Raw genomic sequence first — 14,487 nt, 5'->3', positions numbered from 1 at the left:
TTTGACAATCGATCATCTTTCTATACCAATTATCCAACTGATGAAAGATGGCATACAATTTCCTTTTGTAAAATATTTATAAAAAAGTACTAGTATTTTTTTGTAACTTGTCAATGTGTAAATGTGTTTTTTTTCTTTTTTCTTTTCTCTAACTTATAATAATTGTTGGTAATATAATTTGGTTTCAATACTAGAGTAGTCATGAGGTCACTTTGCTTTGAGTTCAGTTTGCATATGCTTCATTGTAATTTTAGTTAGTATGATTTAGGGCCTTCTACATTGCTGATTTGTTGAATATGACAAAAATATAACTAACATTAAAAGTGGTCTGATATTCTGTTTAGTCAAGTTTGGAGCAAGTTGTCTGATCACCTAAAGTTTGAGTTTTTTAATATGATTCTCAAAGTAATGGTGTTTGTTACTTCTTTGTCCATTTGAATGTATGAAATTCACCCTCAATGTCGTTGGTCATTTATTTCTTAACTGTATTCCTATGAAAATTCAAGGACGAATGACTTTTTTTTTTTAATAATTTCATAGGAATTTTTGATACTTAATAAAACTAATAATTAGTTTGGAATAGCTATTGATTTGTCATAAGATTGGTCTTATTTACTGAATTGGCCTTGGGGGGTGGGGGGGAGCTTTTCTTTTTTCCTTGATGTCTTGTTAAAGGCTGGCTAGAATGTGGTCTCTTGAATATATATCCCTTAGTCTTGGGGGCTCCCTTCTTGTGGGCATGAACAACCTTCTCACTCTTCATCTTCACTGAAACTCCATTTCTGTTTTTCTCTTAATCAAAGTCTGACATGGATTATAGCATTTATTGATATTCATACTCATATCAAAGACAAGCCCAAGAAAGGGTCGCTTTCTTAGTAGGGCTCCAGAAATCTTTACAAGCGATTCAGAATCTACTTTTTAAATAGTATTGGTTGTGTTTAAACCAATTGCTTCTTGTTTTATATATCAAGAACATTTGATACTGTTCTGTGGGAGTACCTTCCCTCATTTCTTCTTTTAAAGGAAAAATTTTGTTACCTTCATCTCATTTAATGTACAAGTACCTGTTTTGTCAATGCAGATACTTATGTCTTACTCCAGTGTCTCACAATCCGAGATCCCTAGCCAAGGCATGATCAACTATCATGTATTTCATAGAATAAGCCAAAGTTGTCTTCCAGCCAGAGGCAGACCTTTTGCAATTGCCAACACCATGATTATGACTACCAGTGACAATACGAACAAGTGCATTGAAATATGTTGGTGCTACCCATCTCTCAATACGTCCACCCTAATGTCTCCACTCTTTAGGGAGAACTTTTCAAATTGCCTGGATTGCTTGAAGTTACAGACAGCGAAAACAGCAACAACCCAAACGACAGCAACAATAATACTCCCACCATGATAATCGTATGCTGTTTGATTCCAAAGGCAGAGAGATTATAGCACAGGCCAAAAGTACAATAACAGTGGTTGCCTCAAATGCTTTAAAGACATAATTGAGTAAGCCTTTTGCTGGTTCTTTTTTGTACTTTTTGGCACCAAAAACATTCTTTCAATGAATGAGATCAGCCACATTACCACTAATAACTTGCTTTATGTAGGTTCCAAGAACCACAGCCAGTGCTTTTACTCTAGACTGACATGAAGCCTCAAGGTTCTTATTCCTCATCATGTCACTAAGCCACTTCAGATCAACATTGAGAAAGGAAATGGATTTGTTATGCAAGCAACCCTCATCAACAGGCTGCACATCAATGGTCCTGGTCAATTGGTGCTATATATGTGAAAGATCAGTTGTAAATTAGTACACCATCTTTGGTTCATTGCTTAGTAGGTCTTGATTTGTGGTCCTTCCTTCTGTTGCTTTTGGGTTACATTGTTTGATGCCAAGAAGGTGATAGATGTTATTGCTTCTGGAAAGGTACATATAATCAGAACATAAGTAGCATCTGGCAGTTTCTCACTGTCTTATGTGGACAATTTGGAGGGACTTGAATAACTGAACATTTGAAGGCATGGAAAAACCAGTTAAGTGATCGAATCTAGTTTCCTGAATCTGCAAATTGAATGTTGTACAATGAATTTTTTGGGGACCTTTTAAATTTATGATTGTAATTCTTTAAGAGGCTCTACATTTTGAACACTACTCTTCTTTAATAAAACTCACTAATTACTTATAAAAAAAATAAGTGTTTGATTGTTTTACTTGGCCTATTCCTAGTTTATATTTCTGTTAAGATTGTCAATTAGTATGGCCATTGGTCTTTGTACCAATGGCTTCTCCTTTCCCTCTCATAAGCAAGGGGAAGATGTTAAAGTTGTGGGTTTAATCTGAAATGTGTAAATGATTAGTATTTACCAATCAAAACTGCAATGTGATCGTTGAATTCTATTTGTGAAGAAAGGGATGGAGAAACTAAGATAGGAAGCTCTGTGTTTTGATGGCTCTCTCTTATGATGTTTAGCTCTGGAGTGACATTATTTAGGAAGAGTCATAGTATGCACACCTTCAACGCTTTAATACAGATGTAAGTTTGAAAATCTTACATAAGATACAATTATCTCTCCTTGGTCACTCTAGAGCCTTGAATTCCTATAACCCAATACCTAATGGTTTTAGGGAAGGCACATAATTGGAATGGCCTTTGACTATGGCTTTTTCTGCTTCAAGTATGTACCCATCATAGCCTTCTCTAAAATGTAGGATTTTGTCATCATAAAAATACCAACGTTTTCCATCTGCTCTTCAGGCTAACAATTTTGAACATTACAATGTCCACTTCTGCTTTACCTACTAAATCCTCGTTTGGCTTGAGATTTTAGACTATGCACTAAATTAGCTATAGCTTTGGAGTTATTGCCTCTAGTGATCATCTTAACATTTAACTTCGACAATTATGCCCTACTGTTCACACAAACCATTTATTTTGTCGCAGTCCACATTGTTTTTGCTGTTCTAGCACTGGTTGAGATCATTCAACACTGCTAGCCTTGATATCCCGAATAAGATCAGAGGGTTTTCTTCAAGGTCAGCATGAACCTTCTCATTCTCCTGTTTTGTTGGACAGAGGTGTTGTATTCCAAGCTCATATAAGCTATATCACTATGATTGCAAAAATTGCATTATTTTCTTTTGATCCATATACCTCTTAGCTATCTTTCTTTGGACATGATTTTCAAATATATTCCTAGTATTTTCCGTGAAAGAGAGATAGCATCCCATGTTGCACTTAATGTTACTTTGTTTTGCTTGGCTGGGTGCTTAGTTACTAGAATATTCTAGCTATTGATGATATGATTAACTTTCCTATACTGCATTGGTGGGTCTAGAGAAAGTTTTGTGGCTCAACTGTACCCTGTATGGCATGCATTGGGTGTGTTACGATCTGTCCTGGTATTGCATTCTATAACTACATTTTCTAAATCAGCCAATCCTAAATGCAAAGAAAAGTGTTACTGCACTACCTCAAAACTGAAAACCTGCACTCCTGGTTTAGCATTGGTGAGCTTGTTGCATATTTTAAAGATACCAGTCCCATATCCGCACGTTGTGCGTGATAATTTTTTTATGATGATTTCATTAAATATTTTATTAATACTATAATTTTAGTTATTAACCATTGATTTTTCATTAGTTTTTAAGTCAATATAGACCTCAAAATATTCCTTTTTTTTACCTACACACACGCACACACACTTATATATAACTAGTAAGTTGCCCGTGCAATGCACGGATAATTTTTTGATATTTTATGTAAGACGGTTTTGAATAATATTGTACATATATTATAAAAAAAAAAGTAAAATAAATTAGAGTAAAGAAACATATACATTTTGAGATATTAAAATTAGTTTAGGAGAGATATGGGTATTAATTAACTGTGTTTGTCATGTAAATGGATTAGAATAATAACACTTCTTCTTCTTCTTTGTTTTGTTTTTGTGTATAAATTAATCCACAAATATACACAAACTATTCATCAAAGACAAAAAGGGACATGGAAGGGACGGACAAAAGAAAGTGAGCACACGCTGTAGGCTACTGTACGTATGAGAGCATACTTTTGCAAGTACATGAGAATTGTGTGAAAAAGCTTTTCTTGAGAGGTGTTTGATCTGTTTTCTTTTATGTTTTTGTGTTAAAATGTGTTTTTCTAACAGCAAGGAGAAAGGTTGGTAATGAGTACCAGGTCAAGTGGGCAAAGTAACAATTTTCAAACCACAGATGGCAATGTCAAAACGGGCCTAATCACATGTATGTTAAGTCTAATTTCCCTTTTTTTAATAAAAAATAAAAAATAAAAAATTATTTATTAATAGTATTTTTTTTTTTTTTTTAAAAAAAAAAAAAAAAAACAAAAAACAAAAAACAAAAAACAAAAACTAGCTTATAAGCTAGCCCCAAGCACGAAGTTGTGCTTCACATCATCATGTAATCCAGACAACAGATAAGTCCACACTGTGTCCTAGCCCAGGATAACCAAGCCCCATTCCGCGTTTAAGTCTCTAAACATCACAATAATAGATGGAGCAGTACCATCTTTGTAATGGTCCATATGTCCAGAAAAATAAACATCTTCACAATCTGCAAATCCATCCTATACACAAAGATCCAAGTAACTCTGAAAAGGTTTAATCTAACTGTTGAAAGAGAACAATTAAAGAGCAGAAAAAAATTCTATGTTGCTCTTTTCTCAAATACACATCGGGACCTTCAGCAAAAAAAAAAATAAATAAATACACTTCGGGAGCAGGATTACAAATGAAAGTCAAAATGAAGAAAATCCAGTCATAGGATGAAACATTCTTACATATACGTCAATTTGGATAAGACTCTTCGATAGGTTGGTTCAGATCAATATAAAACATGACGAGTCTTAGAGTCTGAGAAAAGTAATCAACATTACCTGCTCCATTCATGATAAGAATCTGACCAGAATATTGGAAAACCAGTCAGAGCTACTACTCTCACAAATTGCCCACTTGAGGCCCTTCACAATCCCCATCTGCTCAATTGGAAGCGTACAGGAGCAGAAATGGTAAAAATATATCATCCATATACAGACCATGCCATTGGACTCGAATTTTTATGTATTAAATATATTCCAGTGATGGTCAGTCGGTAGATTTTCCTTTATCTTCTCAAGCCTCTTGAGGATGTCTAAGAAAGGAGGTCTTTGGTTCATGTCATGGGCCCAACATTGCTCTGTTAATCTAAAACCATTGAATATGAAAAGAGATTAGCAATCTGATTGTTCAAGTTCAAGTGTATATCTAGGATAATATTTACAAAAGTCTTTTATTCATATAGCAACAGTGCTTTTCTTCTAACCAATAACAGAGTATCCAATTGTAAATAAGCATCCTAGTGCATGTTGAACAACATGACATGGTTTTGGTTAAATAGATTACATAAATGCTGAACACAGGCAAATAAATCTACTGAGAACAGTGTCAGAGTCTGAGAAGAAGAAGATCAGAAATTGCTAATGCAAATTAATGAAAATATTATGAAGATAGTATAACTAATGACCATGAGATAACCAATTTGGCTGATTAGAATCCACAGTTACTTGCTACAATGGGTTTTATGAATTTCTTCAATCTACCAAAAAGTTATTTGCTCTAAATCATTATCTATGCCAAATGAGAGATCAAAGAGGCACAGTTCATACAAGTAGATGTCAAGAGAAAAGAATGAGCAATTGCACATAGCTAAAAAGCATATGGCAGGTCGGGATTGGGAAAACAAGGACAATAAGATATGAAAGCAATCAGGAATTAGTGATAGTACCAATACGATGCAAGATCAGCAACAATGGTTTTCTCGTGGAACAAAATTAGTTAACGGACCAGTTAGAAGAGATTAGTTCTGTTGAAGGTGTTGCAGGAACAACAGGGAGATGAAAAAGAACACGAGACAAGGCTGTAAGGAAGACAAGACAGCTGACAATTTTTTTTTGGCAAAAAGGTGGTTGATAATTTCAACAGTTCATGTACCTAGACCACAAGAAAAGAAGAGAAAGGAAAAGAGGAAATTATGTGTACCTAGACAGAATAGAATGATGACAACAACAATTTGGGCAGCTAAAAAATAGTTTGGGAGAAGCTTTGTTGAGTCAAATTATTAATGATTATACAGCTGAAAAATCTTAGATTCATTTTATTAGGAAAAAAATACGATTCATAGTTGGGCCATGCATGCATGACAAAAGAAGCAACTTTGTGGTTGATAAAGTTTTCACAACAAACTTACTCTCTCAATTCAGGGATATATCCTTTTGAGCGAAATGTAGGCCTGTTTCCCTCACTCACATATTTTGCTGCTTCATAAGGCTCAAGGTTTGCAAGTGGTGGGTCCCCTTCAAGCATCTGGATTAGTTGGGAACATTATGAATTAGAACCAATTTCAAGTACTTTGAGATCTTATCTCAAATCCTTACAGAAGCAAGCATTACCTCATAAAGTATCATTGCGAAAGAGAAGACATCAACCTTCTTATCATATCTCCGGTGCTTGAAAACTTCAGGAGCCATATACCGGTCTTTTGTTTCATTTCCACGCCCATAAGAAGGGAAAAAATAATTAAGTTTTCAGTATTATAAATCCTATTTCAATATACAGAAGTTATCAGAGACACTCACAACTTCCAGTCTCTCCAGTCATTTTGTAAACATCATGAGTATTCTGAACCTTGATGAGCTTGCTTAGTCCAAAATCTCCAACTTTTAAATGGTCTGCACTGGAATTGACTAGAAGAACATTCCTGAAATTTATAAACATATTTCATCGGGTAAAATAAAATGAAGGTACCCATGGAAACTGAAACCAGAACAGAAGAAATAAAATGTAACCATTTCAATTGGGGAAAACAGCATTTCATCCTATGAAGACTAATAATATCCTAATTACAAGGATATGTTAGAATACTGATTAGAGCATGACATCAGTAGTTACCAGTAAAATATAAAGAAGTTAATATGCCCACCAAAATCTGAAACAGAATAAACTCACCTTGGTTTTAGGTCCCGGTGAATTATGACGTTTGGCTCATTGTGAAGATAAGCCATGCCTCTGCCCACATTAGATAATAGAAATCAGATTAGCATAACAATTGAACTCACTTGAGTTTGTAAATTCTTTTCTTTTCTTTTTTTTTATAACAAACGATAGATTGAGTTTAATACACAAACAGATGTAAAAAGAGGATGCTCTAAGCAGAAGCAGAACTCCAATCAATGCAACTGACACACACACACACATGCGCGCGCGTGTGCATGCATGCATGTATAATTTTTTTCCACATTTCTCCACTTCCCTTCAGTTGATGAGGATCCATAGCAGCCCAATTAATTGTTATTAACGAATGTAGTTCTGGATATGTATCTCTCTATATAAAATTAGTTCATACAACCTTAAAAAAAGAGTGAAACTAAAATGAACTTTTCTACTTAAGTACAACAATTATTTACAAACACAGATGCAATAATCGTTGGGTATACATGTGTGAGTAAAGTCCCACATTGAATAATGATGAGAAAAATTAGTGATTAATATAACATAATAGAGCTCATACCCATTGGGCTCAAGCCTTTTGGATTTAGCATGTCTCCATATGTTATATTAACTACTCAAGGACTCTCCCCAAGGAATTTTTCTCCCCAACAATAACCAACAATCAATAACAATGGGGTTCAGGTATGCCATTCTTCCAGAAGTAGTTAGAACTTGAAGTACCTGGCAATGTCCAATGCAAAGTTGATAGATGTTGAAGGACTAAGTGAACCTTTTTCCTTGAGGTACTGATGGAGATCGCCCTAAAACAGCAGATGAATGCAACAATTAAGGAAGGTGTCTCTATAAGTACATTCTTTAAACAAGAACTTCAAACCACACAATTATGATTCTATTATCCTAACCCCTTTTTTTTTTTTAATTTAATAATTAAAAAAAAAAAAGCATTTATATACCCCTCGTAAGTACTCGGTAATTAACATCAGGGGCTTCTTCTCCGTGACAGCTCCAAGAAATTGGACTATATTAGGGTGACGAAGCTTCACTAGCAAATTAACCTCATGCCTGAAGTCCTGACTGAATCAGGAAAGCAAAGAACAGGTAAGCAATTTACATTTTTGATAAACAAGAAACTGGATCAGAAAGAAAATTTGATTATAGGAGACACAGAAGGATTAATTGTTTTCTTAATGACAGTGGCCCTCCAGAAATCTTGATATATGAAAAGTGAAGGTCCGTGTTAATTTCAATACACTCACTCTGGAAAGAATGCTGAGTGAATCATTTAAAAAACAAAATAAAACCTTTTTGGTCCAAGTAAAATATAAACTTTACTTATCAAAAAAAAAATATATATATATATATATAAACTTCATCCTTTACTTTTGGTTTTGATCACATTTCCCACTCAATTTCTTTTTCTTTCTTTTTTTTATAAGTATTTCCCACTCAATTTCATAAAATAAGCCATATGTACAACTCAACTCAACCAAGCCCTAATCGACTGATACATGGATCCCTTTACACCACTTGGTCCTATCTAGGGCCACATCCCTAGCTACCTCTTGAAGAATCATGTCTTTCCTTAAAACTTTGTCACAAGTTGGGAACTACCCAGCTCATATATAAATAAGATTCATGTTCATAACAATGCCTATCGACCTACCAAACCCAGCTTTTTTACCCAGGCTTGAGATTGGCTATGCGAAAGGATATGATAATAAAGTATGACATTGGCGGAGTTAGGACATAATATATATAAACCACAAAAAAAAAAAAAAGGGAAATAATATACTATTCATTGAAAACAATCAACTTATGATGTTGCAAATAAAAAAGGCAAACAAAAAGCAGCACCCCTATATGGAATTTTATAAGAAAATGTATCTTACATCACCAATCTGTCATCTGAAAGTGATGGAAGAATGCGTTTGACAGCTACAGGTGTTCCACGCCAACAGGCTTTTAAAATCTCACCAAAAGACCCCTGCCAGCATCAGCCATCGTCAGTGAAAGTACATCTGACAGATATATTAATAGTAATACACACCAAGAGCTGTGCGCTGATATCCAGATTTTCAGCAGCATATGAATTATTAAAGTTGCAAACTAAATTAAAGAACTAACAAGGCACCACAGACCCACAGCATGAAGCAAATAAGAGAAATTAGAGAGTAAAGATGGAATTATATTAGCATAAAGAAACTACCCATTCTTACAATCAAAGCTACCTTATATTTTGTTTCAGTGAAGATTATCTTCTCAGCATTTTACCTAGCCAGGGGAAATAAAGTACAAGTATAGGGTATAGGTGGCATCTTGTAATGGAGAATGAAAGCATGTGATAAGACGTAACATGATCCCTAAAAACAGAAGGTAATAAATTCTCCATTAATCTTTCATACTAACTCCTGAAGATAACCTAGAATGGTTTTTTTTGTATTGGCCATACACAATCTAGCACATTAAATCACATTTTCCAGCTAAGAAAAATAGCAATTACAAAATATAGGAGTTTAAACAGTCCAATTTTTACCATAACCAGATGCAGATTCTGGAACCGCTAAAATTAAAATGCATTCTGGCCGCAGAATAGTAGACAGAAAATCCTAGTAATGATGTTTGAATACACCAGATCACTGGTGCCCAGTTTAAAACATTCAAACAATCAACCTTAAAAAATCATACTGTAACTTCTTAAAAGTGTTTTCATGACTTGCCCTCATACAATCTGTTTATCACCAATATCAAGAAAAATAAAATCACACCTTCCCAATCATAGCTGAGGTTGAGAAGTCCAGCTCAGAAGGGTCAATTTCCCAGTCACACTTGTTTGGCTGAGGGGGCGGAACAGGCTTTGGTTCAAAATGACTTCCATTTTGGCCCTGCAGAACACTTGAACTTAGAGCCCGCACAAGAAAATAAAACACAAAATCCACAAGATATAAGAGAGTCTTCATGCAGTATTCAGGTATTCCTAGCATTATTATGCCAAATGAAAGGAATTTGATGCTAAAGCACTTAGCACAAACAAGAGATATGCAGATAGCATTTCCACTTTGAAGCAAACTGGTTATATATGACTTGTAAACTGTTTCCATATCTATAACAAAAACAAATTGATGCAGCCAACAAAGAGTTCGAGGAAAAACAAGATTAAATTCTAAAAGATTCAAGAATTGTGGTTTATTTTCAATGTGGCACCTTCTTGGCACCTTTCATAGCTTAATTAAGTTATTATTGAGTCTTAATATTAAGTTTATTTAGGTTAGAAAGTTGTTGCTTCAGTTTTAATATAATAAGTGTAATCTGGTAATTTCAATATTTTCTGGAATGGGTTGTAATAGGCTGTATCCAAGGCCCATGAGTCCTATTGTATGTATTGAGTCCTTTCTCTAATAGTTGTGGAAATTCTTAATAACTTTTCCTTGTTATTGGGAGTTCTGTTTATAGGAAAATTTTATTCAGGATTTCCTAGTCTTTCCGGGAACAGGTTCTGCAATAACCTATATGTAGGCCTCTATGTAGTCAATAACTTTCAAATAAAGAGATTAAATTCAATAAAATTTCAGCAGCTTATTTTAAACTTTGAGAGTGATTGCTATACCTTAGACATGTTAGAATACAATAGAATACCTTAGACAAGTTATCCAACTTGTGATCAAGAATTAGATAAACATACCAAAAAAATAAAAAATAAAAAATAGTAGCCTCTTGAGAGCTTAGAACGCCATATATTTCATAGGTAGCACCCCTTAGGTGTTTTCAATGATACAAGTTTCAGAAACAGCTGGGAACTCAAAGTGCGAGCAAGACTTCAAATCAACCATGATGTTTAGAGGTTCAAAGCCACCATTAGATATTATTACATGCTCATTCTGAAAAAAAGACAAAGACTCATTCCATCCAAAGTTAACTATTGAGAACCCAGTACCAATACAGAGTCCCTTTCAAAATCCCAAAGGCTACTTGCCAATTTACCCCAAAGTCAGCTTGATTAGCAGGTGTAATAAGTGATACACCAAACTAAGTTCTTTTTCCTCTTTTTTTCCTTTTTTCGTTAAAGGAAAATCACATGTTAACTTCTCTCTGCTTAGATAGCAGAGAGTAGAAGAGGGAGATTTGCTGTAGCAGCTGCCATGGTTGCAAAGTAAAGGCAATTGCTAGGTTATGGTAGGTAATCCAAAGATCTTTTCTTTCGATTTTCATGGATAAATTTGATTCCCACCTATCAACCCCCAGAAAATGTCTAATATCCTAGTAATCATACTTCAATGTGCTGAAATACGATGATGGCCAAGAGACTTGTGGTTCAACTGAAACTTCTTGGTGTTTTTCAGGGGAGATGTCCTAGGCTCATATCCCCCCTCCCCCATTATAACTATTGAATTATCAAAAGGAAAAAGGAAATATATACACACACACACACACACACACACGATGATGTTATATCACATTTCATGGGGTCAATGGAAGATAAAATCCCTAAAACTTATGACTTCAGTTTATCCTTGATGGCAATCAAAATGCAACAACAAACCAAAATAGTTTCCAGTGATGCACCTCAAAAGAAACCACTGCTAAAATTACCCAATAAAATGTTAATTTCTCTAAAGACTCTAACTGAAGAGCAGTAGTATCTGAAAACGTAGACTGTCAACTAGTTCCTTAAGAAGCATAGTTTTTTATCACTCAACAACCAGACAATATAAAAGAGGCCCTTAGTAAGCATCTCTTAGAACCTTACCTAAACAGTTACACCATTTTAATAACAGTGATAGACATTACAACTCTGATTCAAGGTCCAGGTAAAAGAAAGATAGAGTGAAAATTCCCATGTTTTTTCTTTTCAGATTATTCCATAAAATAACAAGTCCCCATTTCTATTACTGAAAGCAAATACTAACTATTTTCTTTAAGAAGACTTTATTATCACGTAATCATTTTCTAGTTCTAATTGTAAGTGAAGAAGGCCATGTATTTATTATCTTATATAATGGTCAGTGATATAACAGAATGAAAAGCATTTTCTATTCCAATATTGATAAAAACAGATTCATCTCTTGTATTAATGAATTCTGAACTAAATCCTAGTACCAATACATAAGGGTCAACAGATTACTAACATTTGGAAGATACATTCTAGTAAGTGCTGTTTTATTCATTTATTTATTGGTAAGTTATACAAGCACTAGGTGGATTTCAAACCCTCTACCTTACCATCCACCTATTCTAATTGGAGAAGTACCCATTGAGGCAGAATTCATTAACTCTACTAAAAGCAGTTTTGAAGAAGCAACCCAGTATAGTAACTAGGATTTTACTAACAGATTAGGGCATCCATTAATAAACCATTTTAGGAAACTTTTTATGGGAAAATGAAAAAACAGCTGATATTTTACAACTTTTTCAATTTCCCATAAAAAATTTTCTAGAATGGTTAATTAATGGATGCCCTAAGGGCACTCATTAACCAGACCCTAGTAACTAAACAACAATAAGGGGAAAAAAAAACATGTAATTGTAGACTCAACAGCTCAATGAAACAGGACAAGAAGAAGAAGAAGCTAACTAACCATTTGCAAGCAAATGACATTAAATAACGAAAGGAAAGACAAGAAGAGGAAAATTAAAGCCAGAGACTTACATAAGACAAGCCACCGTATGATTTTAACAACTCGATCATGCTATGCTTTTTAGCTCCTTCAGCATCGGCTAAAGGCTGTCACAAGAGAAACTCCATACAATTAGTATCCAATTACCGTTCCACATTAAATTTAAACCCCCCCCCAAAAAAAAAAAAAAATCACTTTTACTTCTAATGCATATCGAAACATTACATTTGAACTGCAACATTTACTACCCTTTTTCTTTAATTATAGCGCCCTCGCAATATCCCTCCTAAGCTTCAAAACCAAGAAATGTACCCCTCATCCATCGTTAATTTATCCCTCCCTTGCCGTTAGGATTTCGATTAAATTTAACCAAAAAAAAAAGTCAAAAAATTTGATAAAATACATGTCTAACAGAAATTTGAATTTCCCACTAAATTTATTCCTAATACATTATTCAAACTCATATCACCTGCTCTAATAAATTACCAATTCTACCAAAAGCTTAAGCCATTGACTAAATCCACCATTTGCAATCGCCAATTTATCAGTAAACAAATTACCAATACCGAACACCGAGATGGAATCTATTCATTAATATTTAAACACGGTTATACTATCAATTCCATTGTTCAAATCCAAACTTACTTGTACCCAACAATTTGCACAATTTTTTTTTATTACTGTTGAATTTCACAATTTTTTTTTTCAAATAAAACAAATAAAGTGAAAAAACATAAATTAACACTGCAAAAAAAAAAAAAAAAAAAAAAAAAAAAAGCAAATATTGACGAAGAAACAGTAAAAGAGAAAGCGTTTTTTTTTTTTTACAGTGTTCTTCCATCGATCCTGAGCGTTGACATCGGCGCCATAGTCGATCAAGCACTTCGCGACTTCGATCCAGCCGTGGAGCGACGCCACGTGGAGCGGCGTGCGGTTGTCGTAGTCCCTAGCGTGCACCAGCGTCCGATCTTCCTCCAGAAGCTTCCGGACGGCTCCGGCGTCGTTTTGGTGCGCGTGCCAGAGAATCGAAGAGGTCCGGCTGACTCTCGCCTTCTCCTTCTCCTTCTGCTTCTCCTTCAACGGCGGCGGCACTGACGTGGAACCTCCGCCGCCGACGCCGACTTTGCTGCCGGTGCTGTCTCCGCCAGAGGATGTGTCGGAGCTCATTAGATCAGATCGGATCGGATCGGGTTGGAAACTATCTAACGAATTCGGATCCAAGTCGGGTAGGAAATTAGAAATTGAATTTTGAAAGTGGGAAATGGATTTTGATTTTTTGAGGGAGAGAGAGAGAGAGAGAGAGAGAAAGCAAAGTTCGGTATTCTATCCGTTACTGTAGTTTTACTTTTTCAACACTACTTCACGAATCACGTGTGTCATGTGCATTTATATTTATATATACTGTATTTGCTTAATTGCATTTTCACCTTCTTAAAATTTTCTAGCTAGATACTAAACCGTTCAGACTTGACTTGAGAAAAAACTTGCTTCTATTTGTTTATTTGACAAACGGGTCAAGTTAAAGCAAAAATTAATGCTTGATTATTGGACATGTCGAACCCAACCATGATAATGTGTTTGTGAACAAATTGATGAGTATTATATATTTATACATTTAAATGTTTAGAATATACTTATACGGACTTGATATTGAATTATATAAGTATAAATTAGTTTATAAGATTTTAAATTAGTACTTGTAATTTATTGATGGTATAAATAATTAATTTTGTATTAAACTTATATAGAATTTTTTAAAATATAAGATTGATGAATCTAATTAAGTCAAAAAAAATTTAATTATAATTTAGTTATTATTAATTATTAGGATATATTTGTGAATGGGAAAAAA

At 34.4% G+C, this 14,487-nt stretch overlaps 1 protein-coding gene and 1 non-coding gene across 4 annotated transcripts in view; one reads left to right on the top strand and one right to left on the bottom strand.

Moving 5' to 3' along the window:
* Positions 1–2,211, top strand: part of LOC112002841 (uncharacterized) — a 73,176-nt gene extending 70,965 nt beyond the window's left edge. For all 3 annotated transcript variants that reach the window (XR_010623875.1, XR_010623876.1, XR_010623874.1), the window contains 2 exons: positions 1,085–1,506; positions 1,608–2,211. This is a non-coding gene — a transcript (uncharacterized LOC112002841). The remainder of the gene's footprint in view (positions 1–1,084; positions 1,507–1,607) is intronic.
* A 2,352-nt stretch (positions 2,212–4,563) lies between these two features.
* On the bottom strand, positions 4,564–14,000 carry LOC112002856 (serine/threonine-protein kinase VIK). The gene is made up of 11 exons (XM_024035022.2): positions 13,464–14,000; positions 12,668–12,742; positions 9,789–9,905; positions 8,913–9,007; positions 7,977–8,097; positions 7,744–7,823; positions 7,021–7,080; positions 6,651–6,772; positions 6,465–6,550; positions 6,263–6,378; positions 4,564–5,220 (listed from the first exon to the last, which is right to left on the bottom strand). Exons 1-11 carry the CDS (start codon positions 13,800–13,802, stop codon positions 5,094–5,096), a joined length of 1,338 nt encoding a protein of 445 aa, XP_023890790.1. The 5' UTR covers positions 13,803–14,000; the 3' UTR covers positions 4,564–5,093.
* Positions 14,001–14,487: the final 487 nt, after the last annotated feature.

The sequence above is a fragment of the Quercus suber genome, unplaced genomic scaffold (genome assembly GCF_002906115.3).
Source record: "Quercus suber isolate HL8 unplaced genomic scaffold, Cork oak 2.0 scaffold_376, whole genome shotgun sequence".
Lineage (NCBI taxonomy): Eukaryota > Viridiplantae > Streptophyta > Magnoliopsida > Fagales > Fagaceae > Quercus > Quercus suber.
The sequence above is the reverse complement of the archived record's forward strand: the minus strand, read 5'-3'. Positions and strand labels throughout refer to the sequence as shown.

Coding starts and splice junctions, on each gene's coding strand:
- LOC112002856 (XM_024035022.2), bottom strand. CDS start 13,802: ATGAGCTCCGACACATCCTCTGGCGGAGACAGCACCGGCAGCAAAGTC. Junction 9,906..12,667: donor CATACGGTGGCTTGTCTTAT/GTAAGTCTCTGG, acceptor AGTGTTCTGCAG/GGCCAAAATGGAAGTCATTT. Junction 9,008..9,788: donor CCTCAGCTATGATTGGGAAG/GTGTGATTTTAT, acceptor TGATGCTGGCAG/GGGTCTTTTGGTGAGATTTT.